Below are 25,410 nucleotides of genomic sequence, written 5' to 3' on the forward strand. Positions count from 1 at the left end.
CCATCGGCGGGTGGCCGAGCTCCCCGCCGTGGAGTCCACTCCTCCCATGTGTAAGTCGTCCAACGGTGACTTTCCTGTTTCGGATGACTCTTCCACAGGCAGGGATCCGCTGTCTCCGCTGGGGGAACCCGAGTGGGGTTCCCGGCGATGCCCCGGTCGGCGGGGTCGTCGGCCGTTGAAACGGCCCCACCGAGTGCGGTCCGGGTGGCAACAGAGGTGAGCCTCGACCCCGGGACTTGACCGGGGCTCCACGATATCATCCGCCCTCTTGTCAGAGAAAGGCCGGTGTGGATGGTGTTTTCTGATTGAGACTGAATAGGAGAGGATTGGTGTTGTCCGGATCTGTGATGGCTTGGTGGAAATGTGAAGCCCAATGTGGTGACGCCGTGGCAAAGAACTCAATAATCCCCTATGCCTGACACTGACCTGGCATTCTTTGGGCGACAACACAAAAGAGATGCCTTTGACGATCGGCTGCAGCTTCACCTAGGTGAGCAGCCCGATGACCACCAGCAAGTCTGGAGCATGCGCAAATGGCCAAGAGCGCCCACCTTGAGAAACTAGGTGGATGCCTACCTACCCCTCCCCCGCACCGGGGCACCATCCGGACGTGGCCCACCAGTTGACGGGAGGGTCTGCTGTCCTCGAAAGACCCACGGCTACCGACATGCCACAATGGCATTGTTTCTGCCTGTCAGCCACTTTTCGCCACTATCGGGTTGCAGCATATTATCATTCATCGCTGCTGGCCCGGATAATGACTTCCTCCCGGAGGCCTGGTCCGGGCCAAGGAATCGTCGGCTCATGTGCGCACGCCGGTTGGGTCTTCCCGGACACTAGCAGACACCTCTTTCTGCCTGTTTGCCTGTTGCCATCGATTCGACTGGCGTCAGGTAGTCCAGACCCTCAGGTAGGTCGATCGGGGGATGCTTGATCTACGCATGTACTGGTAGTGTGCACAGGCGGAGAATGCAGGTCATGAGAGCATGCAGCAGCTGCCCCGCCCCTCCATCGAAGACGGACGAGGATCGCTGAGGTGCGTGGTGATGAAGTAACCAGATGCAGGCCTCAGTGCAGGGGAGTCGGCTGTGTTTGCTGAGTCAAACGGCGATCTCGACGAATATTGGAGGAACGTCAAACCAACAATTGCGAAATCGGTATCGAGGCCCACGACCTGAGATGCAACCGGTCATCCGCCAGATGGGAAACGCACAAAGATGGGAAACGGCACGAAACGTGGAAGGTGGGCCGCCGGGACCTGTCGGGTAGTGGAGAAGCGGAAGGCGGAAGAAGACGGGGATTATGTGGTAGGGCTGGATTTGCCCTGGGTTTGTCCTGCCGGCGGACAAGCGCACCCACAGCGCATCCACAGCGTTCCAACAACACACAAATCCCAATGGACTGCGGATGCTTCCATCGCTGCCTGTTCCAACCATCCAAACTCCACACGTCGGGTAGATCATGGAACTCTCCATGGTCCACCTTTCCCGTCCACCATGTGATATCACGTTGCGTAACTTAGTTTGCAACAGCATTGCCTCTCGCACACCTCCTCAGCTGGTTGACCAATTCCCAACCCACACACCACACTAGGCAGAATGGTAGGTCGAGTTTGAGAGAGCGCGATCGAGCTCGCGAGAATGCGCCAGAAGTTCGAACGCCCCTCATTCTCGGATTATCTTGCAGAAAGAGCGCGTTCTTTTTGCACCACCTCCCGCACCTGGGCCGCAGGCCTGATGAAACTCTGGGAGGACAGATTCCATTCTTGGTGGGTGCGTTACGCACTCCTCCTCGACCTAGCGGTACCTAGGGGGGGCGTGCAGCGAGCCGGAATGACTCACCGTCGAGCGGCCGCCACAAAAAGCGCCAGGTGAGCAAACCGGCGCTGTGATTTGCCGGGGGCGACGCATGTCTCTGGTTCCCCCCTTTTGCTCCTGCGACTTGCGGCAGGCGACGAGCACTGACGCCCAGACACCCTACCAAGCCTCTACTACGTGCTCAGCAGCTTACCGTAAAGCGAAGCAAAGGGAGGAAGATGTAGTCGGCAAATAATCTCCTCGACGCATGCTCGATCAAGCACAATCATCTCGCGGATAGACGGGAACCACGGAGCAAAGCAGCCGTTGGTCTGTGTGTTTGTCGCATGCTCTTCCTCCGAAGCAGAGCCGGCAAAAAACCTGACAATCTCCCGGCACAGCAAAAACGAGGCATTCCTGATTGCGCTTGGCACCGGAACTGCCCCACTTTGAATCAATGCAACAGAAGAACGCCTCGAGCAAGGGGGTGTGGAATAGGTGGTTGCGGCAGTGCCATTTTTGTGTGCCATCTCTGGATGTCCGTCCGGGTCTGGCCAGGTCGCAGAGCCAGAGGAACCTGAGAAGAGATCCCAAGACCTCGGTGACCGTCGCGCCAAAGGTGTCCGTGTCCGTCGTCGTGTGGTCGTTTCCTGGCGTTTGTCGTGTGTGTCTGTCGAGACACAGGGAGTCTGTCTGGTCGTTTGTGTGTGACTCGAATAGCTCGCCGGTTTGTGTTCGTCGCACACCCGGCCGTCTGACAACCCCACCCCCCTTCCCTTCCCTCAGGTCCTCAAACCACCCTCCATCTTCCTTCCCTCTATCATGCCTGGAGTTTTGTCTTGTCTGCTGTCTTGTTGGGGCTTGTTGGTTCAAGGAGCCGCCTGCCTGCTCTCCCGGATTCAAAAAGGCAGCAGCCACGTCCATTCCAGGAGCTGACTTGGAGAAATCCGACATTTTATCTGTCGATATCCGGACGTCGTTCCTTTGTCCTTCTTATCTTCCGCATTACCTCTTTGCATTCCAATCCACCGACAAGCGAGATTCGAATTTTTGTTCGGCGCAGGGGTGCCAGGAAGAATTAATACCAACCTGGCTTTAAGCTGTTTTTCCCTTTGCTACACTGCTACTGCTGCTCTGTGCGCCCCGACGAAGGAAGAGATTGGCGCCCAACCCGAAACGACGCCGGGCGTAGCATTTTTTTTTCCTCAGTGCTCCGGCCAAGCCTTGCTCTGGGCTTCCCGCCCTTCCGCCCCTTGTCGGGTCCGTCCAAAATCCACGCCCCCTCCCTGGCTCTCTTTTTTCCCTCTGCCTTTTTGCTCTGTCTTTGACACCCCCCGGTCCGCGCACACACACAACTTTTTTTTTTGCTCTCCCCCTTCCCGCTTCCCGCTCTCTGGCTAGCTCTCTTCCCCCTTATCACTTATATACCCTCCTCGGCCAGTCGGGCACCGGTGCAGCACCGCTCCTACGCCATCTGTCAAATCAGCACACAACACATTTTGCTTGCTGCTGCTTTAGCTTGCCTACCGACCTACCGCGCACATTCCGCCCCTCACCAAGGTACCACCGCACCTTGGAATAGCGTACCGAATACCTCAGCACCCTAGTGGTAGCAAAGCACGCAACCAACATCGACGCCGCCGCCGCCGACCAGCTCCGATACCGATAGAACCGCCGACACCATGAGCAGGAGCGTCAAGTTCCGCCGGGCATCGCCCAGCGGTTACGACCACCAACGCAGCGACTCGGGATTCAGCGACTGCGAGAGCCGCGCTTCCGCCTCCAGCCCCGATCACGACTACCTTGTTCCCAGCTACGAGGATGCCGGCATCTACAGCATCCGCCAGGCCCTCGACGAGGCCCGCGAGGAGGCCGAGAAGTACAAGCTCAAGGCCGAGGACCTCGAGGGCAAGCTCAAGGAGCTCCGCAACGAACTCGAACAGGCCAAGGCGCACATGCGCGCCCTGAACAACCAAAACCAGGTCCTCACCTCGGAGCGCGACAGCCTGCTCAAGAGCAACAAGGAACTCGCCGACCAGAACGCCGAGCTTCAGGACACTGTCAAGGAGCTCAAGAAGGCCAACCGCAAGAGTACCGCCGGCTCCGGATCCAGCACCGTCAACGGCAACCCGACGCCGTCCGGAACGTCGTCATCTGATTCCTCTGACGAACGGGAGCGCGAGAAGAAGGTCCGTCGCAGCTCCAGCAGGAAACCCGCCAAGGAGTCGTCCAGCAAGGCCGACAAGGAAGAGAAGCGCGGGCGCGAACGTGAGCGCGAGCGCGAGAAGGAACGGGAGAAGGACCGCGACGCCAAGGACCGCGAGAAGGACCGCGATCGTGACGCCCGTCGCAAGGAGAAGGAGCTTGCCCGGGAACGGGAGCGCGAGCTTGCTCTGCAAGAGACGGAACGCCTGCGCAAGCGCTTCGACGCTTCCCGTGCGGACGACAGCGACGCCCGGAGCAGCCAAACATCCAAGACCGGCCAGCGCGCCCGCCGCGACACCACGAGCTACATTGAGCCGCTCGGCCATGGCGCCCCGCGCCCCCAGCCGACTGGCGTCGTCTCTCCAACCTCTGCTCACGCCTATCCTGCCTACCCGACCACGGCTCCGGCTGTGGGTTACCCGCCAGCCGCGCCGGGTTACACCAGCATCCGCGAGCCCATGGGCACGCGGGCTTCTCTGCACGCGTCGTCTGTTCACCCAGCCGTCTTCGTCGCGGATGAATATGCCGGGTACCCGCCCGTGGAGGAGGACGACGCCGGGTCGTACCACACCATCCCGCACTCGCGGTATGGGAGGTAATGTGGGCCCACAATCTGATGCCCAGGCCGGCCCAGGGAATGGGAAACGGGGAGGGGCATGGGAATGCGACAGGTGACGATCGCATCCATCCGCCTGGCCCACAAGCCAGCCCAGGTGTGTGTGTTAAAGGTCGGCCCGCCTCCGCTGTTGCTGCTGCTCCCGCCCTGCATTCCCGGCCACCCTGTACCCAGAACCACTCAACATCACCGATTGGCAGTACCTTGCACATCATGTGCTGCAGCGCGTCAAGTGGTTTGGGTAGGGGCCAGCCAGTCAACCAATTCAGATGCGCAATCCTTTTCTTGTTTCCTCCCTGTGTTTTCTCCCGCGTTTCATCATTTTTTTTTCTGTCCACTCCACCAGCCTTCCATTCCATGGCTGGCTGGCTGGGTGTGGGCTTTCAGGGTTCCACCCCAAGGGCTGGGTCGGGCCGCGATTTTGGCGCCGCGGCGTTGATGCCCAACGCGGCCCCACCTGGCTTGGCGGGTCTTGGCGGCACCACTTTCTGGACGGGACGGGACGGCGACCAAAAGGAGCGACCTGAGAAGGGAAGCTTGTCACATTCCACACACCAACCCGATGCGATGGATGGGTCAGAGGACGTCACATTCCCATTTCACATGCCGCAGCATGGGAAAAAGGGGAGGGGTGATGTTTCACGGCGCTGATTCCCATCAAAGCCACTGACGCACACACACCCACACGCGCACGGCTGACGATGTCCAACGGGCGAGGCTGACCGTCTCCATGACAACTATCACGACCACGACAAAAACTTCGACGTCATCGAGCGGCCTCCTATTTCGTTTCCTTGCGCTGACAGCAAATCAATCCTCCACCCCTTCCACTGCGCCACCGCCCTGCCTCGTCTGACAGGCATACTCTCAGCCACAGGGCTGGCTAGCTCGCTGCTTACTGTACCTCATCCGCAGCGGCCAGCGGTTCCTGCGTCGTGTCGCGTGGCATGGCGGTGGTTAGCTCTTCCCTCTCGTTTCGGACGGACCCCGACGTCGGACAGCCCCACAACCTCTCCGGCCTGGGCGTGGACTGGATCCTACCCCACCGGACCGGACCGGACTGTCGGAGTCCGGACGACGGACGGGAAAGACCGCTTGGGCTGTTGAAGGCGTGGATGTGGGATGGGGATGTGACGTCCCTCCCGGAAGTGGGAGTGGTGTTCCCGCCGCTTATTCATCATTTCTTTTTTCCATTTTTTCCTATCTTGGTTTCTTTTGGTTACCCCTGCATCCTGTCCTGTCTCGTTTGTTGTTTGTCATCTTGTTTGGATATACCCCCATACACTACACATACCCCTTGCGTTTTCGTTTCGTTTGTTGGCTTGTTTTTTGGGTTTCGGGATTTGGCTACTTTTTTAGTCCCTGTACTACCTACAAGCCTATTGCCTTTTTTTTGTTGTCTTGAACTCCGGTTGGAGTATCGGAGTGGCGGGGATGGTGGCGGATGTGATGATAGTGATGGGACGATGGGAATGGTGATTATGATGGGCTCTGTTTTCAACATGGCTTGGGCTTGGCTTGTTGTGAGGAGGGGACAATAAAAGAACGGAAAAAATATGTTGGGTGCGAGGTTTCGGCATCTATAGACCTGTAGATAGACTTTCTGTTTTCGCTTTTCTTTTGCATGCGGAGGAAATATTGGGTTTGTTATAGGTCATGTATTCACGTCATGTCATGTACAGGGTTGGATGATGGATAATATTGGGATGGATAAGAGGAGGGATCTGTCATAGGATTTGTTCGTCTTGTCTTTGTCATGTTTTGGCGTACAAACCATATAGATGCTGAAACTCGCAGGAGTTGTCCTTTTTGGTTTTGGTAATCTTGAAGTCTTCCTCCTATCTTTGGTGCGGTGTGTTTTGTGTGCCCATGTGATGCCTTGGTCCAGCAGTGACCATATTCGCTTGTCGTGATATGTCTCAGTACCCACATGGTCCCCGTCCCGTTGATGATGGTGGTCTTGAAAGAGTCCGATGACCGAGGTGCTTCAATGACCTCGGGCCGCCAGTGTTTGAGTCTTACACCTGACACTAAGGTGGGAGGGAGCCCAGGGAGGGAGATCATGTTCATGAAACGCTCTTGGGGTTCCCGCAATGTCCCGGGTGATTCAGGTGACTGTCCTGTAGCTCAGTAGCTCAGTAGCGGAAGGTAATCCATGCCACGGGGTAATAGTTCCAACGTGTTATAGTGTCCATCCCATCTACCTGAGCAGTCAACGAGACATTTTGCCCTCCGCATGGTTAATACCGTGAAGTAAGGATGCCGATGGTTTTGGTGTGGTCAATGGTTCTTCATTCCCATGGGCTCCAACTTGTTCCTAGCGGTTCCGTATCTAGAATTATTTTTTTCTGGTAATATTAAGGAGGAGATAAGAATGTCATGAGGCGTGTACCTACCTCAGGTACCGGCCTTGTAAGACGTGAGAGGGTTGAGAGATGGATTGGTGTCGAGGGTTACTGTCCGCTGACATAACCGATCTTGACGTTGTGTGTCCACCTCCCACCCTAGATGTCGACGTCTGTCTGCACCACCCGGCCCAGTTGGAAAACCTGATTTCATGGAGTGTCTATTGATAAGTCAGTTAGCTGGGAGAGTAACATGGTGTTTGAGCTGAATGCTACCGTTTTGATCTTGTTCCTGTTCCTGGGGTCTGTTATACCGAGGTAGGTATGTTGTGTCACACCACGAGGAATGTCGTGCATATGATGAATATTGAGACGTGAGATTCCTTTCGTTTTCACCGCCACCCCCCATCTTTTTTTAGTTCCGCCCCTGTTCTTACCGTGCTGGATGGTCCGGTCCAGATGGGATGGGATACCTCGGCCGGATGAACGGAATGGCATGCATGGAATGGCATGGCACGGCATAGGATGGGATGGCATGTTAAAGACCGCAGGCCATGTATGAGTACAGACTAGCAGTCCGGAGAACTGAATCGAAGCATTCGGTGCCGGTATGGCGATGGTAAGCGGTGGTGTGTTGAAGCGGGAATGAGTAGGTAGGTACCAGGTAGACCATGTCGGCTCCGATGCTCTCTGACTACTGCGGATTGTCGGTGATACATACAGGTTAGCTCGTCTGCGGGTCTTTTGGCTCTTAATTCACCCTCATACCCGAGGAGACTTCCAGAGAAGTCAGGAGAAGACGCATGTGTCCGTGTAGGAGTGGGCATGACGGGGCAGAACGCTTGGCTTTTCGTCGGTCTGTGATGTATAAGCTGGCCCGCGACGTGGGATTCCAACACCATGTCTTCCCTTTCCCATCTATGGGGTTTTGACTTCTTGGCTCACCTCATCATCACGATCTCACCTCACTCCACACTTTCCATCTGCCTTCCAAGTTGTGTGTGGCCATCTGCCTTGTCTGTGGCCGGGCTGGTTTTACTCTGGCCAATGTAATGAAACTTCCCTATGATGGGCTACCTTAGCTCTTGATATACCTGGATTCAAGCCTGGAGCATGAGGTGACTAGCGTTTAGAATGGCTTTCAGTGCGTCCCACGCAACCAGGCAGACCTACCAAGATAGGTAGGCAGGTAGCTAAGTGAGATAGGTGTTTCTAATCCAGATATCTGCCGGACAGACCTTCAGATCCAGTCCATGTCCTTCAACCTTATTATGTTTGACCTTCTAAGAGAGAGACGCTCTCCCCACTCAAACACTCACAGCCACAGCTTAGCACGTCATACCCCTAAGGTCTCCTCATTCAATGTACTTTTCCTCTTGAGAACACTAAGACATGTTGTGTTGACTCCTGGGATGACATAGAAAAAGGCGTCTTGATTCGGGTGGCACGTAACGCTTCCGCGAAGACGGAAAAGCAACACAAGGCACGTTCTCTCATTCCTCGTTAATCTGCATACATCACACATATCTGAGTCACACCCCTTGGCCATTCTCAAACTCAGTCCCATGTCTGTGGTAGCTCAAGAAACACCGTATGAATGCTGAAGACTACATTTCTCCCATTTGTAAGCTGCACCTCACAAGATCATCGCAAAGTAAACCAAAGGCCATGGCATAAATCATCAAACTACCGTGGTATCCAGGCAACTGCGCGATGTCAAATATCCGCGTTATAGAACCCGATCCGAGACTACAATAGGTATCAGACAACCTGGAAATCATGACCAATAGCCCTGTCCCATCCATATCAATACACACTCCTTCACCAGAAGACTTCAGTTACAGCCTGGACTTCTCTTTCCGTTCATCCCACGGAAGCGATTCCTACTCAATCCTGGCATCCAGGTTGACGTGAACAGTCTTGAGCTCGGTGTAGTTATCGAGGGCAGCCTCGCCCAGCTCGCGCCCGATACCGCTGGCCTTGAAGCCGCCGAAGCTTGCCTGCGGGAAGAGGAGGTTGTGGCCTGCACAGCCGTTAACATCATCTCTGAGATATGTAGGGATAGGGACCGAAACTCACAGTTCACCCAAACCGTGCCCGCCTTCAGGGCATTGCTGACCTTGAGAGCGGTGCTCAAGTCCTTGGTATGCACCGAGGCCGCCAGACCATAAAAGGTATCATTTCCGAGCTTGATGGCGTCCTCGACAGTCTTGAATTTGGCAATCGCGCACACGGGCCCAAAGATCTCCTCCTGCATGATCTTCATATCCTGCTTGACGTCCGCGAAAATGGTGGGCTGGATGAAGTAACCCTTGTCTCCATGCCTCTCTCCGCCCGTGACCACAGTGGCGCCGTCCGCCTTGCCAGACTCAATGTACCCCATGATGCGATCGTACTGCACCTTACTGACCTGCGGACCCTGGAAGGTCTCGGGGTGGAAGGGGTCTCCAACCTTATTCTGCTCAGCGCGGCGCTTGAAGGCGGCGACGAACTTGTCGTAGATTTCCTCCTGGACGTAGATGCGCGAGCCGGCGCAGCAGCACTGGCCGTGGTTGAAGTAGATGCCGAAGTTGACCCAGGAAATGGCCTGCTCGATGTCGGCGTCGTTGAAGACAATGTTGGGGGATTTGCCGCCCAATTCGAGGGTGACCTTCTTCAGGTTGGATTCGGCGGCGGCTTTCATGATGGCACGGCCGACGAAGGTACTGCCCGTGAAGGCGATCTTGTCCACGTCCATGTGGCGGGAGAGGGCCGCGCCGGCAATGGGTCCAAAGCCGGAGATGATGTTGAGCACGCCGGGCGGGAAGCCGGCTTCCTTGACCAGGGTGGCAAAGACGAGGGCTGAGAGGGGGGTTTGTTCGGCGGTCTTGAGGACGACGGTGTTGCCGGTTGCCAGAGCAGGGCCGATCTTCCAGGCGAGCATGAGGAGGGGGAAGTTCCAGGGGATGATTTGGCCGCAGACGCCAATCTGGAGTTCGGGTTAGCGAATGTTCACAGGATATGGCTTCGCAATGATAACCTACCGGCTCCCGCCTCGAGTAATGGAACATCTCAGACTTCACATCAATAGTGCGACCCTCAATCTTGTCCGCCCAGCCGGCATAGTACCTCAGGGTAGCAATGACGGCACCGACATCGCCAAGGGCCATCTTGTAAGCTTTGCCGTTGTCCAGGGCCTCGACAGACGCCAAGAGCTCCGACTTTGCCTCGGCCAGATCAGCTAGCTTGTTGAGCAGGACGGCGCGCTGTGAGGGCGGCAGCTTGCGCCAGGGGCCCTCAAAGGCCTTGCGAGCAGCGGCGACAGCAATGTCGACATCTTTTTCGGTGGCTTCGTGGACGGAGGTGATGACCTCCTCGGTGCTGGGGTTGATGACCTCAAAGGTCTTGCCGTCGACGCCAGGGACGAACTCGTTATTGATGAAGAGGCCGGTGGGTTGTTGGTAGGGCCCCGTGATGGGGGTGGAGAGTTCGACAAAGAGGTTGGTCATGGTGGCGGTTTTGGTCTTGAGGAAGCTTTAGGTGGGTAGGAGGGTGAGGGTCAAGTAGTAGGTAGATGACCTAATATATCAAGGTCTCGAGCAGGTACGTAGCACAATTGCGCCCTTTGGCAGGCAAGTTGATGATAAATCTGGGAGGTGAGAAAGATGGGACGACCAGCTTGATGACAACCATGAGGGGGAACAGCTGTTGTTTAAATAAGGGCCCTAGCTTACTTAAATCCGCGAGACAAAGAAAAGCTGGGGGTGGTTGACGTCGTTTCCAAGTACCATGCTAGACCCGCGGGTGCTACCTACTCCAACTTCCCCTCTTCCATTCGTCCAGGCCCGGGACAGGGGATGGTGGGATCCCGAGGCGGGGTCTGGAGGTGGTGAGGGGCCAGGCACAAGGTCAAGCAGCCGGGGAGAGCTCAACGGTTGGAGACCAGGAAGCAGCACAGACACGCACAGCACAGACAAGCAGATCAAGACCGGGCCCTGGTACATACATATGGACGCCGTACCTACCTGATAGAGAGTCGTGGAGATACAGTCTACGAGGGATTATAGCGTTTACACCGTTGTCCAGGACGCGAAAACCAACGCATCCTGAATTCCTCGGTTGAGAGGTGCATCTTGGCTGCAGCTGCACGTTGGTGACATGAAACCGTGGTGCGTCTCTGAAGTATGTCATGGACATAAGGTATGTACTATGCATGTACAATCCATACAGTGTAGAGCTTCCAGTCTTTTTGCCGTGCCCGGCGACGGGAGTCTTTGACGCCGAGTCATCTTTCGTCAATCCACGTGTTATGGGTTGTCAAGGTGCCAAGTATTCCAGGTTGGCATCCACACTCCCCCGCATTGTTTGTTTGGGACATATGGAGCGCCGTCGGTGCAAGGAGTGGAAGTGGGCAGTTCCCATGCCACATCGGGTAGGACAGCCGGGAAAGTGGAAGAAAACCTGGATGTACAGGTCGTTTCATTGGGGGAGACGACTTCCAACTGGGAAGTTGTGCTCGGGGATAGGCACAAGCACATGGATGAGGGACCTAGGAAGGACTGTACATACTTAATAGCAGAAGGGCAGAGGTACCTATCATCTGTTAGTTCAAGCCCGAGTTTTGTATCACGCTGACTTGCCGCTTTTCAGAGAGCGTTGTTGACCGGTTCTGGTGCTTCGCGGAGTTTCGTTGCTATTAAAATGTCTTGGAAATCATCAAGCTCACGCAACCCAGGCAGGTTTGATGGATTGGCCGGGGAGCGCTCTAACTCCAAGCCCCACCCTGGCCACGGGTCACGGAGGTCATGAGCGGCCATGACGCCGTCCGGCCCCGCATCCAGCACATCCCTCTAAGCCGCGCCGAGCCGTTTCGTGCCGATCCAGACCACCAGCCGCCGTGGAGCTCCCCGGCGATAGACGGTGAAGACAAGAAACTTGATGATTAAAGAGCGCCACCTGCTGCTGGACTGCCGCCTCGTGATTGGTAATGAATTCAGACAGCAACTCGGGGTAAATGTCAATGAGATGGTACGCCGTCTGTACATACCATGGCTGTTTTGCTCTGAAGTTCGATAAAGATGTGGTTTTTAGGCGATGATGAAGAATGGCAAGGCCAATGTCACTGATGCAAGTATTGGGTATCGACTTTGTTGCTTTTCTTGATGGATGGAAATAGTGACTTAATTAATGGCAGCTTGAGAGAAGAGCTACTGGAGATAGACCATCCATTCCCATGATGCTTTGATCTCAAGAGAACACTTCATGGCGAGTCTTGGTTGTTCTAGTCTGATGTTGGCTGTCCAAGCTGTCCTCGGTCGCTGTGCTTTGACCCACGTTCAACAAGAGGCCAAATTCAGGTGGGAGAAGCATTGGCAAACGCTACGATTAGTGACGAGCAGAACTCAACTGGGGCTGCATTGAGCATGATGGCTCTCGACAATGAGAGACCTAACTCACGGGTGTTCGTGGATGGAGGAGGACAAGGCCCGGGTTCAACAATTAGGTAAGGTATGCAAGGTCCGATCAAGGGTTAGGGTTGTCAGCGAAATCAAAATGCCCATCCCTGTGCGCAATGATGTCAGACGGCGGCTTGCCTCTTAGGGCTGCTTGGCAGGGCTTCTTATCGCTTATCGGAAGGGAGACTTCAAATTTCTCCGGGGTCTTGAGTGGAGCGAGACTCGACTTCATCACGGCATTCATTCGAGAGAGGATAGTTCTGCTGGCAACGGCCGATTGTGCCATGACAATTCCGTTTCTATTGTCTCTGGCCGTGTCCGCGTAGAACAGAAGGAACCCAATTATTGATTTCACGCTACTGGTTGAATTCCCGGCCCCCTCCTGACTGCGAATTGCAACCCAAACAAAAGACATCAAGACGCGTCGCATGCACCTCACGCCTTCATCAACGCCAGCTCCATGATTCGAGCACTTCCGTCTTGCCCACCATGGCCGACATGTCGCAGGTAGAGGCGGATCTCTTCGCCGCATTGGGCATTCCGCCACCACAACCACCACAGGACCCAGCTCCGGCACCAGTCTCGACCGCTGACCCAACGCCAACCCCTCTCCTTTCCGCCGACCCTGCTTCCGCTCCTGCTCCCGCCCCTCCTCCGGCCCCGGTCCCGACCGCCCCCGTTTCGCTGCCGGAGGTTACGTCAACCCCCGCCGACGTTCTAACCCAGATTCCGGCTCAATCATCCGCTCCGACCTCCGTTGTCCCGCCCGCTCCGGCTCCGGCTCCGGCTCCGGCCCCGGCTTCCACACCTGTCTCCGCCCCGGCAGCTTCTGCTCCTGTCGGTGTCGCTCCCCCTTCTATTCCGGCTGCCGCCCCTACTCCCGCTCCGGCCATCACCAATGCCGCTCCTCAAGCGTCAATTCCAAGTGCGCCTGCGGCCGTCCCCCCTGCACCGCCTGCGCTTCAATCTCTGGGCCAGATCCCGCCGATCCCTCAGACAACAAACACCGCTGTTCCACCTGCTTCTGTCCCCCATGTGCCAGCGCCGCAGGACATCCCGGCACCGAGATCGCCCAAGAGACCCAGGAGCCCGGACGGCATTGATGACAGCGCTACGAAACGCCAGCGCATAGGAGAGCAGGCGCAAGCCGACTCCGCCCTACCCAACCTTGACCTTGCTGCCATGCTGAACGACGCCTTGGCCAGCCTCGATCAACAACTTGGGAAACCTGAACCGACAGATACCGTCATGCAAGATGCCCCTCCAACCCGGCCTCCTCCCCCGGCGAGCACCACCTCAGAAATGGCAAAGGCTGCGCACAAGATCATGAAAGTATCCAGCAACCCCTTTTACGTTATGCGTTCCATGAGTCTTCCCGTCCTTGGCAACATCGCCGTTCAGATTTTGCTCCGCTTGTCTCAGCAACCACGCGCTGAGACAGAAGCTCTGCTAGCCGACACCCAGTCCGAATTCCGCCGGTCCTACGTCATGCTTAGGGACATGCATTGGGCCACACGGCGGGCGTTCTCGGAGGCAAAACCGCTCCTGTCGGCCGACGAGCTTGAGATTACCGACTCAGAGGATCGCGAGACCATCCGCATGTCCAACCTGGCCGCTACCTCCTTGAGCGTCTTTGGCAACCACGACGTCTCTGTCCAGGATGTGCACGACGCCTTCTTCTCCATCTTCATCCCTGAGGATGGCGAATACCGGGCGTCGCTGACCGACATGCTCATCTCGCTCAAGACGCGTCTATTGCTGGCAGCCCTCAAAGAGCCTAATCAGCCTCAACCCGTTTCGCAGCTCCTCGATGCTTTGTTCCCTGCGGATTATGAGCAAGTTCTGAAGCAGCGCAGCGGAGAGGTCTCGCTCAGCCCCGACGAAGAGGGTCTCGTGGCCAAGATGAGGGAGAGGAGAGAGCAGCTCGTGCAGAGCGCCGCCGATGAGTCCATCAAGAGTAAGCGCCCTGGATCGATTGGCGGAAGTTATCATTTTACTAATGCCTTCTTTAGGATTCCTCGAGGAGCAGTCGTCTCCGTCGCGGTTCATAGACATGTTGAGCCAGTTCCTCCAAAATCATCTCCCCATTGTCGTCGACTACGCTGAGAAATACGGTGTAAACATCCCTCTCAGAGATGACGACACAATTGCACGAGATTCGACTGCTCCGCAGGAACAGGACAGCTTGGCCGCTCTCCTGCAGTCGGCCACGGCGAATCTCGCGCCAGTGGAGACCACTAACCCACAGATCAAGACAGAGCCCACGGATGGGATTGCCACAGACACGGCCGGCGGCGGCAGTGATGGTTTGGAACTGAAGAAGCTTATCGAGGAGTCCCTCTCGAACAACCCGGAACTGAAACCCCAATGGACGGAGCAGGAGGCTTCAGTTGAGACCCCAGGAATCGATGGGAAGAATCTTGCTTCTCTCATCTCGGAGTCTCTCAAGACGGAGCCCACCGTAGCTCCGCATGGTCTTCCAAACATGGGAATGCAGCCGGCGGCGGCGAATGTTGTCCATGGCCACGCGCCTCCAGTCACACACCAGGCCCAGGGCCAGCATTACAACGCGTACGGCCAAACTCAGCCCACCCAGACGGTTACGGCAAACGGGGAGATCTTGCCACCCAATCAGTCTATGCCGACGGCGGCTTTGTACGAAAAGGCCCGTCAAGCAGCTGCCGCCAAGTCAGCCAACACTACACGGCGAGAGGGGTTGCATTCCACAAGAAGGCCATGGTCGCCGGAGGAGGAGAAGGCGCTTATGGCCGGCCTGGACATGGTCAAGGGTCCTCACTGGAGCCAAATTCTCCAGTTGTTTGGGCCTAATGGCACTATTTCAGACATTCTCAAGGAGCGCACTCAGGTCCAATTGAAGGACAAGGCTCGGAACCTGAAGTTGTTCTTCCTTAAGACCAACTCGGAGATGCCATACTATCTCCAGAGCGTCACAGGAGAGCTCAAGACACGTGCCCCTGGACAGGCTGCTCGCAAGGAGGCTGAGGAGAAGGCACGAATGAACCTCGAGGAGGAACAAGCGCGTATTCAGGGCATCATGACACTTGCGGGAGGTTTGCAAAACAACCATCCAGGTCAGCAAGCGAAGCGAGCAAGTCCCGCGACCGCATATCCGGGAGCCCCAGGAGTCCCAGGTGCAGGCATGGTTGCAGGCGCAGGGCCCGGGCAGATGGCGAACAATGGCGTCCCGCATCCCAACATGCCTATTCAGCCCCAGATCAAGACGGAAGCGGGGGCTCAATCTGCGGCTGGAAAGGCGTCAACGTTTCCTCCGATCCAACCAGCCCCGGGCCCGCAGGGGAGGGCGCCGTTGCCTCCATTGCAACCACATCCACAGACAACACAGCATGGACAGCCTCCAGCCCATCATATGCAACATGTTCAACAGTCGGGGGCGCAGCATCCGCATCCGGGAGTACAGAAGACAGCCATCCCACCAAATCATCAGCAACGGCACGGACTCCCGGCGCAGGGTCAAGTTCCACAACAAACGGCGCAGCTCCCTCCGCAGCCTCGGCCAGCACAGGTTCATCCACAATACCCGCAGCAGGCCCAAGCGCAGAGGATGCCGCTTCCTGGCCAGCAGCACCAGACGACGGTTCCTCCACAACCACAACAAGCAGCACGGGCACCGGTTGCCTCACCAGCTGGGCAGGTCCCGGCCGCGTCAGCGACCCCGGCTGTGCCAGCGGCACAGCCCTCTCCTGCTCTGCCGCAGCAGCAGCAAACTCAAACTCCACAGACACCACAGGTTCCTCCAACTCCGACGCCCCAGCCCCATGCCCAACCGGCGCCGGCACCAGCACCAGGGGCTCAACAGCAACAACAGCAATTACTCCAACCCCAGCATCAAGCACCCCAAATTCAACGCCCACAGCAACCACAGCAATCACAACAACCACAGCAGCCTCAACAACAGCCTCAACAGCAACCTCAACAGCTCCCACGCCCAGCTCCTCAGCAGCAACAACCCCAACCCCAGGTACAAGCACAGCCGCTCCCAACACCCTCCATCCCGCCGAACCATCACTCCACGCCAGATCACGCGCAGGACGCGAAGCTGTACGCTACACTACAGGCTGCTCTGGGGGTGTCGACGGCTACGGGCACAGGGACCGGGAGTGATGGTGCCAGCGGGACAGTGGGTACTACAGCAAAGCCGGCTGAGACGTCTACGACGGTCAATTAGGGTGGTGTTGTAGTTGTTGTGAAGGCTCTTAAGGGGCTTGGGGATTAGGGGGTTGAGGGTTATCTTCGTTCTTCAGCAATGGATGGGACTGTGAGCATTTTGTAATGGAATGGAGAGAGTGAAAGAGGAAGAAGAGTTATGGCCGCGTCAATGGGACGGCCTGATCATGTATACCTAGGTACTGATATTTTTCAGCCCAGGAAGGGGTGAGCATCGGGTTTTGCTGCTGAGCAACATATTATGAAGATGCTCTGCAGAACAGATGGCCCTGGCTCTGCGCTCTCCAATCTGGCCCCCATAGCCGCTTTACAAGGAAATCAGGCATTTAGTTGCTATATCAATGATACCACAAGATTTTAGCGTGTCGTACACAACTCTCTCAGCATCAGAAAGAAGGCTCTGCGTCGATGATTGTGAAAGAATGATGCAAAGTGACATTGCTGTCCCAAACCCTCTATCCAGAACAAAATATCCCAGACCCAAGTAGTGAAGTAACTGCCTAGTTATCTACCTATGCTATGCTGATGATGATGATGCCCCTCCCTGCCCTTCCCCCTCTCCCTCCTGACTCAACCTCATCCCCCTCGCCGACCCCTCCCTCGAAACTGCCGGCCGCGCAGCTATGCTCGCCGCCAACAGCCCCGGCATGCCCACAGCGGCGTGGGTGAACGATTTTTGCCGGTTATGTGTTCTCCTGCGAGGACGTTGCTTCTTCCCCGCACTTAACTCCTCCTGCTGAACAAACCTCCTCCCTTCCTCATCCTGGCTCTTGCTTCCGCTCAACCTCCTCCGCAAACTGCCGCGGCTGGGGCTCCGTGCCAGCAACTCTTCCCCGAGCGCTTTGAGTCGCCCTCCCCGTAGCCGTTTGAGGAATGCGAGGTCGTCACGGACTTGGACCATTACCGCGCCGAAGCTGTCGTCTTCGTCGGTGAGGATGATTCCGTTGTTGTTGTTGTTCTCTGGCGATTCGACGTCTGTTTGATTTCTTCTCTTGAACAGCCGGCGGTAGTTGCCGCACCACGGCCAGCGGAACACGGCGCGCACCCACCGGCTCCGCGGGACCAGCTTGCCCAGCGGCGCGACCCACGCGTCCGGGACGAGGCGGATCAGGATGCCCACGGGGATGGACATGAAGCCCAGCACCAGGGCGATGCCCCATTGTCCGGCCGTCGGGCGGACGACCCCGAAAGCCTTGTCGCCGACGGAGACGATCAGGACTTGTCCTGCGATCATGATGCTCATCATGAGCTGGAAGAGATGGTTCTTGTGCAGGCCCTCGAAGATGTTGAGCTTGTTGTCGATGCGGCGCGAGTTGATGAGCTTGAAGATTTGCATGAAGACGAAGGTGTTGAAGACGAGGGTTCGTTGTTGGGACGGAGGGTAGAGGAAGCCGAGGCGGCCTTCGGGGCCGGCGAAGTGAAGAGTTAAACAGACAACGAGCTGATACAGCGACTGGCCGAGGATCATCTTCCACATGGTGACGGTGATGAGCGGCGCGCGGCGCGGCTCGGGTTCGCGGTCCAGCAGACTGCCCGTCGGGGGGTCCGTGGCGAGGGCTAACGCCGCGAAGGTGTCCATGATCAGGTTCACCCAGAGCAACTGGACTGCCGACAGCACAGAACGCTCCTCGCTGCTCGCCACGGCAGAGATAAACGTCAGGATGACGGCCGTGATGTTGACGGTAATCTGAAACTGCAGAAACTTCTTGACCGAGTCATTGATGGCTCGGCCCCAGGCGAGCGCTTTGACGATGGACGCGAAGTTGTCGTCCATCAGGACAATGTCGGACGCTTCCTTGGCGACTTCGGTGCCCGCGATGCCCATGCTGAAACCAACGTCCGCGGCGCGAAGGGCGGCGGCATCGTTGGTCCCGTCGCCTGTCACCGCCACCACCTCACCAGAGGTCTTGAGCAGGGTTACAAGCACGCGCTTATCCTCCGGACTAGACCGTGCCAGCACCTTCAGCCTGCGGGCAGCTTCTAGTTGCGCGGGGCCGGATAACCGCCTGAATTCTGCACCCTCCATGACTTGCCCGTCATCCTCCAGTTCCGATTCAAAACCGGGTTGTGCAGCTGGTATGATACCACACTCCCTGGCTATCGCGCGCGCCGTCTCGACCTTGTCGCCCGTCACCATCTTCACGTCCACGCTCGCGCGATGGCATGAGGCCACGGCCTCGGGTACGCCCGCGCGGACGGGGTCTTGGATGGCTACGATCCCGAGGAAGGTAAGGTCCTGCAGGGCGAGGGAGGCGAGGAGATCTTCGGCTGATTGGGAATCTTCTTCTTGGTTTTCGGTGATGGGTTGGGATTCTTCTTCCCCCGAGAGGTGGGATTGAGAGAGATTGTCATCATCCACCGAGAATGGACCGGTGCTGATTTGGCTTTGCGGTCGAGGAGGGCTGGGCGGCCAGGTGTCCAGGTCGCGGTAGGCAAGGGCGAGGGTGCGCAAGGACAGAGTAGCGTAGTGGGAGGTGGTGGATTCGATGATTTTTTTGTCGGCTTCGAGGAGGGGTTGGAGTTGGAGCTGGAGATGCTGGGGAGAGTTGGAGGACTTGGCTGAGGAGATGTCTCCCCTCTGATGGGTTTTGTCTGTGTCTGGAGATAAATTTGCTACAGACCGGCATTGCGCGAGAATTACTTCGGGAGCACCCTTGACGAAGAGACGGTAACGCGGTTTCTGAGGACCAGGTAGTGGGTGGTTGCTGCTTTCTCCTTCATCTTCTGGGAGATTGAGCTGTGGGAACGGGGCTTGGACGAGGGTGGGTGAGGAGTTGCCGGATCCTGCTCCCGCCGAGTCTGTTCCAGAGTTTGTGGTATCCGAGCGGATGACGCCAGGGGCAGGGGCAAGCTCGATGACAGAGCCCATGCATTTGCGCCGCGAGTTGAAAGGGATGGCGGCAACGAAAGGATGTCTTGTCCGTTCCGTCGCTAGTGGCCCGAGGTTGAGAGCTTTTCGGGCCCAGTCGAGGAGGGAGGTTTCGGTCTTGGTGCCGATGTATGTGGGTTGAGAGGATGAGGCTCCGGTTCCGGTGCTGGTGTTGTCCCCGCCTTCAAAGGCGGTCGTATTGATGGCGACGGATTCGCGGAGGAGGGTGGTTAGATCGGCTGGCAGGACAGACGAGAGTTGAGTTGTAGGAACGTGCTGATAGTGCTGAAGCTGCTGCTCCTGATGTTGAACGTTCCCAGTTTCTCCTTCTTCGACCTTCTTCGTGTCCTTCTGATCTCGGCTCGCCTGTCCCTTCCCAGTATTGTGGTCTTCATGCCATCGTTCGAGCGGCCCTTCTCCGAACGTCACGCTCCCTTTACCCAGACTTCCGCCAACCACAGTCATGACGTTCTGCGTCAGGGTCCCCGTCTTGTCGGAGCAGATAACAGTTGCGTTGCCCATGGTCTCACAAGACTGAAGATGCCTCACGAGGTTATTCTCGCGCGTCATCTTCTTGGTAGCAAAAGCCAACGATAGCGTGACGGCCAGGGGTAACCCCTCCGGAACCGCCACCACAACGATGGTGATGGCCGTCATGAGGATCCTCAGAAACGTCTGCCCTTTTTTCTCCGCGCTCTCCGTGCTCCCTGGCAGCCTGGCCAGGAACTCGATAAACAGGACCGTAAACAAGAGCAAGCCCGCAGCTGACCCCAACTTGGCGATATATCCCGCCAGCACACTCAGTCGTGCCTGAAGCGGCGTCATGCCCGGGTCCTCTCTCAACGCCATCATGGTCCTCCCCATATTCGAGTTCTGCCCGACAGCCGTGACCAAAAACGTGCCCACCCCATCCAACACCCTCGCTCCCGATAGCAAAAAGGGATCAATCTTCCCCGCCATCCTTTCTCTTTCGTTCCCTTGACCCTGGCCAGACATCAACGCCTGAAACCTCTCCACCGCCTCCTGCCCGAGCATCTTCTTGACCAAATCGCTCTCCCCCGTCGCCGACGCCTCATCACACGCCACATTATGCCCCTCCACCAACACCCCATCGACGGGAATCACATCTCCGGTCTCCAGCCCCACCAAATCCCCGACCATCACCTCTTGCACTCCCACCCTCCTAGCCCCACCGTCCCGGATCACCGTCACGTCGCGGTCATCTCTCTTCTGGCTGAGCCTCCGAAACTGCCGCTCCTTTTGCCAGTCATTTAACGCCCCAACCAGCACCACAACAGTGATCGCGACGATGATGGCTACCCCTTCGATCCATTCCACCCCTTCCGCACCGTGAGTGTCGTCGCCGACAGGATTGGGTTCGTGGCCGTCAAAGGTCTGGTAGAGGCCGAGAGCAAGGGAGATGGCGGCTGCGATGCAGAGGAGGACTAACACGCGGTCTTGGAGCGCGAGCCAGGCGAGGGCGAGGAAGGATTTGGCGGGGCGGGGTGGAAGGGTGTTGGCGCCGAAATGGGCGCGGCGGGTATCCGGGGATGGTGATGAAGAAGATGATGATGATGGGAGGCCGGTTTGGAGGTTGGTTTGGAGGCTGGCGGCGAGGCCGGGGAGGCCGCCTAGTTGGATCAGGGAGGGGAGGGATTTGGGGTCGGTGAGGTGAGTGAGTTGGGAGGGGGTTATGTTGAAGGCATTGCTGGAGGGATTAGAGTTGGGGTTTGGATGAGGGTGGGAGCGGGGGAAGGCGGCCATGACATTGGGTTTGATAGGTTTGTAGACGTTAATTGATTGGTGTTGATAAAGGTGATGTGGGTGTGGTTAGGGTATGATAGAACTGGAGCATGGGTCTCGAGATAAGTTGTGTGTGGTGTTCCGTAATCATTTCGTACTGTCCATGCTCAACGATAGATGCTAGAACAAAGAAATGTAAAGGTTGTCAAGCGTATCGACCAATGTAGTGGATTTATTGACCTATAACCGCCTGGCGTACGCAACATCCTGCAAAAATGTGCCTAGGAACGATTCAATAGTGAATGTTGGGGCATCGTGGCGTGAGGTGGGTGGCCCTGGACGATCGAGGCCTGGGCCTTGATAGGCGGGATAGAATGCCAGATGACGGAGCATTGAGGCTGTGCACAATCCCCGTCGCCTCCAGTCACAGGGAATCCTTACAGGAACCCTCGCCCCCTCACCCAAACGGCCAGCGTCTTTGCTTGTCAACCTGATAAAGAGCCTTGCGAGTCAGGAGATGCTGTGCGATTTTCGCCCCTACCACATCCCCATCTGATCATTGACCGGTGGTAGGTATATTGGGGGATTGGCTGATTTATATCTATCCAGTGGTCATGGTGTAGACCACAATCACAAGATTGTACAGAGTAGTATCTCGCCTCACCCCTCCCTGTGTGTGTTGGCCTTGTCGGATGAATAAGACAGCTTGGCGGCAGCCTGCAGCCGCAGCCTAGCACTGGCCTTCCCTTCTGGCGCGGCAGTGAAAGTGCAAATCAAACATAAGTCAGAGCAATCCACCGCCAGTGATGTCTGCTTGAATGTTGGGCAGCTTGTTGGGCCTCAGTTAATTAGAGGCTCGGCGACAAACAGCAGCATCGCCCTCTTACTTTAAGCCAGACCCTAGGCAGACTCGGGTCTCAAAGCTTACATGTAAGCGCTGCAGATGTTTCAGCAACGACCACAAGCCTGAGCCTCAAGTGAGCCAACCTAGAGGGCTGTACAGCAACTAGGCGGTTCCATTGTATCGGATCTTCTATTATCTACCTAGAAACATTCCCTCTGTTTGCGGTTTTGTTCACATTGGTACTGAAATCACATGGCGTGAGGCCCACGGTGGTTGTTAACACATGTGGTTTACATCTGCATGGCTTCTCTCTGTCTCACATTTGCTCTGTGAGGCAGAAGAAAACCATTCCCATGTTATTACCGAGTCAGAGGAAGAATGCTGCTTTAGTGTTGTAGCGTAGCATTTGGCCCCGCACTTTGGAGCAACGGTTCTTCCAGTATCTCCTCATGTCGCGAAGGGGGATAACTACGGCTCTTGGCGGCTGGGATTCGTTTGAGCCTATTACTACCTAAAGGTCGATAATAATACCTATTTCGATATCTGACTTGCTTTTCAAGCCAACATCCTTTGAGCTGGAAGAACCAACTCTTGCTTCACAAGACTCAACTCCATCCACACCAACTCTACCTACCTTACCCACAATGACCTCACCCTCCTCTCTTTCTGCCGAGGCGCTTGCCTCCTGGGATGCCAACGCAACATACTGGGACGACGCCATCACGCGCGACGGCAACAAGTACTGGCGCCGTCTACAAGAACCATCGCTGCAGCGCCTCCTTGGTCCAAAATTGCTTGTTGCCAACAGTGGACTTGGGGGACTTCGGGCCTTGGAGTTTGCAACCGGCAACGGCTTGTGCACCCGTTGGCTTGCTCGGGAGATGAGACGCCAAAACCTTGGTCATCATTGTGATATCTTGGCGACCGATGGGAGCGAGGAGATGCTCAAGACAGCCAGAAGACATTTTCTGGAAGAATATGGCGAGGAAGAAGGAGAGAGGGGAGGTGTGTCGACGCGTTGGCGCCGCGTGGACGTAACCAGCAAGGAGGTTCTGGATACCCTGGTGAAGGAAGAGGGTCGGTTTGACATCATACTGATTAACATGGCCTTGATGGACGTGGCTGATCTCCATCCCCTCGCGAAGGCTGTTTCGAACTTGTTGGCTCTGAATGGAGTGTAAGTAGAATGACCTTCCATCCTTTACCAACGCCCTTCTCGTCTCTTTCTTCATCCAATTCTGATCATCTAGCACATTTTTAACATATCACCATCACAGATTCGTAGCCACTGTGCTGCATCCCGCCTTCGTTACGTCCAACGCATCTCGTCATTTGGAAATACGGAACAATCCGGAAACTGGTGAGCTGGAGATCATCCGTGGGAAGATCATCCGGGAGTATATGTCAGTGCCTCCTTACAAAGGGGTTGCAGTCCCCGGGCAACCTCAGAAACAGGTAGGTTCCTCCTTACCTTCACCATTCGCCTTAAAGCCAAGATGGAAATGATGTGGTGTCGGTTGCTGATATTGCCACAGATCTATTTCCATCGAACCATGCAGGACCTGTTCCTCCCATTTTTCGCAGTTGGGTTGGTAATGGATGCCTTGGAGGAGCTGGCCTTTGACAAGGAAGACGCCGTTGAGAGGATTGAGGCTAGCAGCAACTACACGCAGCTGCCCTTCATCCTCTCATTTCGTATGAAGAGGCCATGAGGGCCTTGGATCAACGAAATGAACCGGCTTGGATGTTCTATTGTCGTCAGACCCAATGTCAACAGCCAGGGAAAGGAGCTCGTCCGTCTTGTTTGAGGTTTGGAGAAGTGATGGTCAATGATACTATGATTAGAATTACTGTTCTGAGTTCTCTAATCTCTGCCTCTGCTTTCCACCTCCCGACACAAGTCACTGCCTAAGCATAGGTAATCCTCCAAGTACCACATAAATTGTCCGCAGAGGGGTAGTTGCTAGAAAGGCATGGAAGAAAGGAGGATAGCATTGAACACGCAGAGACCTCTGGGCCAGACTCGAGCATCCTCAATTCACAGCCTTGATTTCCAGACAAACCTACACTTCTCCAGTTACACAGCATGGAGGCATGCATGCACAACATCGCCCAATACCGATCTAGCCTCGTCCCAAGAATGGTTCTCAGCCATCCACGTCTCAACGTTGTCTGGGAAATGCTGCAATCCCTCCTCCCAGGCTCTGGTGTTTACATGATGAACAACGACGAAGAACAATGGCGCATTTCTTGGGTAATACATCCCGAGGGTTGGGAAGACAACATGCTGCTCGAATTGCCCTGTAGCATGGTACGCAATTCGCACTTTTGGCCGTCAAGCCGTCAACGATCAGCATAAGAGATTACCTATTCTCCAACAACGCAGCAAGCATGAAGTAGAAGGTGCGGAACCGGATATCGGTCATATTAATCGTTCTTGCGCCAGTTTTGTACAAACCAGCATGAGGTCACGAGCCATGGATACCATGAACGACAATAATCCAGCCGGAAAACAGGAAACATCAGGACATGGAGTGTTCACTGCAGAAATGCCAAACAATGTCTGCCAAAAGGGATGCTGGCAACAGGGAGCCCATATGGGCAAAATGGATATCTATTCATAAGCCTCAGATGGGGAGAAAGAAGAACCGTGGGAGCAGAGCTCCCAGTCTGCCATTCTGGAAGATATCTACATGATCTTCTTGTGGTAGTAGTGCTCGTTGTCCGCCAAGGCATCAGTCGAACACGATGAAAGCAACTCGGAAGCAAAACCCACCACCAAGCCCAGGCAAGAGCAGCCCGCCAAGCACATTGATCAAAAGATGGAAGTGGGAGACTTGATACAGAAGATGGAGGATTTCTTGTCGAGTCCCATTTCTGGTGACCAAGACACGGCAGGCTTGAAGTTGGTTGAAGCCATGGAATGAGCCCTGTAATCTTGATATGCGTCAATGGCAACGGGGAGCATGACCCTCTATCAGGTTCAGCGCGACAACTCCTTCACCATCCACGCCCAAGACAATGGTTTCGTGGCCAGATCCCACTTTGATCTGAGCAACGCCCGAGACTTCGTCACTGCCGATATTTTCCATCAACATCTGGATTAGGCCGACAAATCTCACCACCGTCACCTTTCATCTCAATGTTCGACAACGAAGGCACGTCCAAAGTGGTGTTGACACTAAAACGCCTAGCATTATCACCGATATACGGAGCATTCGAAGCTAATGTTCCTATACAACGAGCTTGCGGGTGACGCTTTGAAGCGTGCTCGGTTCCATCTCCAACGAGGCGAAGCCGGAGTGCGTATTGTAACAATCAAGGTCGACAAGATGATCTACGTGGCCCCGT

At 56.0% G+C, this 25,410-nt stretch overlaps 7 protein-coding genes across 7 annotated transcripts; 4 read left to right on the plus strand and 3 right to left on the minus strand.

Moving 5' to 3' along the window:
• Nucleotides 1-3,478: 3,478 nt before the first annotated feature.
• Nucleotides 3,479-4,600, plus strand: VTJ04DRAFT_8592 (uncharacterized protein; the record flags this gene model as incomplete). Its single annotated transcript, XM_069367045.1, has 1 exon — nt 3,479-4,600. One exon carries the CDS (start codon nt 3,479-3,481, stop codon nt 4,598-4,600), a length of 1,122 nt encoding a protein of 373 aa, XP_069215413.1.
• Nucleotides 4,601-4,638: 38 nt separating this feature from the next.
• VTJ04DRAFT_8593 (uncharacterized protein) lies at nt 4,639-5,724 on the plus strand (the record flags this gene model as incomplete). The annotated part of the gene is made up of 2 exons (XM_069367046.1): nt 4,639-5,253; nt 5,335-5,724. The coding sequence occupies 2 exons, from the start codon at nt 4,639-4,641 to the stop codon at nt 5,722-5,724; spliced, it is 1,005 nt and encodes a 334-aa protein (XP_069215414.1).
• Nucleotides 5,725-8,494: 2,770 nt separating this feature from the next.
• VTJ04DRAFT_8594 (uncharacterized protein) lies at nt 8,495-8,767 on the minus strand (the record flags this gene model as incomplete). Its single annotated transcript, XM_069367047.1, has 2 exons — nt 8,495-8,531; nt 8,598-8,767. The coding sequence occupies 2 exons, from the start codon at nt 8,765-8,767 to the stop codon at nt 8,495-8,497; spliced, it is 207 nt and encodes a 68-aa protein (XP_069215415.1).
• A 78-nt stretch (nt 8,768-8,845) lies between these two features.
• VTJ04DRAFT_8595 (uncharacterized protein) lies at nt 8,846-10,450 on the minus strand (the record flags this gene model as incomplete). The annotated part of the gene is made up of 3 exons (XM_069367048.1): nt 8,846-8,985; nt 9,042-9,930; nt 9,986-10,450. 3 exons carry the CDS (start codon nt 10,448-10,450, stop codon nt 8,846-8,848), a joined length of 1,494 nt encoding a protein of 497 aa, XP_069215416.1.
• A 2,436-nt stretch (nt 10,451-12,886) lies between these two features.
• On the plus strand, nt 12,887-16,604 carry VTJ04DRAFT_8596 (uncharacterized protein; the record flags this gene model as incomplete). Its single annotated transcript, XM_069367049.1, has 2 exons — nt 12,887-14,354; nt 14,410-16,604. The coding sequence occupies 2 exons, from the start codon at nt 12,887-12,889 to the stop codon at nt 16,602-16,604; spliced, it is 3,663 nt and encodes a 1,220-aa protein (XP_069215417.1).
• A 516-nt stretch (nt 16,605-17,120) lies between these two features.
• Nucleotides 17,121-21,236, minus strand: VTJ04DRAFT_8597 (uncharacterized protein; the record flags this gene model as incomplete). The annotated part of the gene is made up of 1 exon (XM_069367050.1): nt 17,121-21,236. The coding sequence occupies one exon, from the start codon at nt 21,234-21,236 to the stop codon at nt 17,121-17,123; it is 4,116 nt and encodes a 1,371-aa protein (XP_069215418.1).
• Nucleotides 21,237-22,703: 1,467 nt separating this feature from the next.
• VTJ04DRAFT_8598 (uncharacterized protein) lies at nt 22,704-23,771 on the plus strand (the record flags this gene model as incomplete). The annotated part of the gene is made up of 3 exons (XM_069367051.1): nt 22,704-23,236; nt 23,337-23,514; nt 23,595-23,771. 3 exons carry the CDS (start codon nt 22,704-22,706, stop codon nt 23,769-23,771), a joined length of 888 nt encoding a protein of 295 aa, XP_069215419.1.
• Between the last annotated feature and the right edge of the window lie 1,639 nt (nt 23,772-25,410).

Source organism: Mycothermus thermophilus (genome assembly GCF_041956435.1).
Source record: "Mycothermus thermophilus strain CBS 625.91 unplaced genomic scaffold VTJ04scaffold_6, whole genome shotgun sequence".
In the NCBI taxonomy this organism is placed as follows: domain Eukaryota; kingdom Fungi; phylum Ascomycota; class Sordariomycetes; order Sordariales; family Chaetomiaceae; genus Mycothermus; species Mycothermus thermophilus.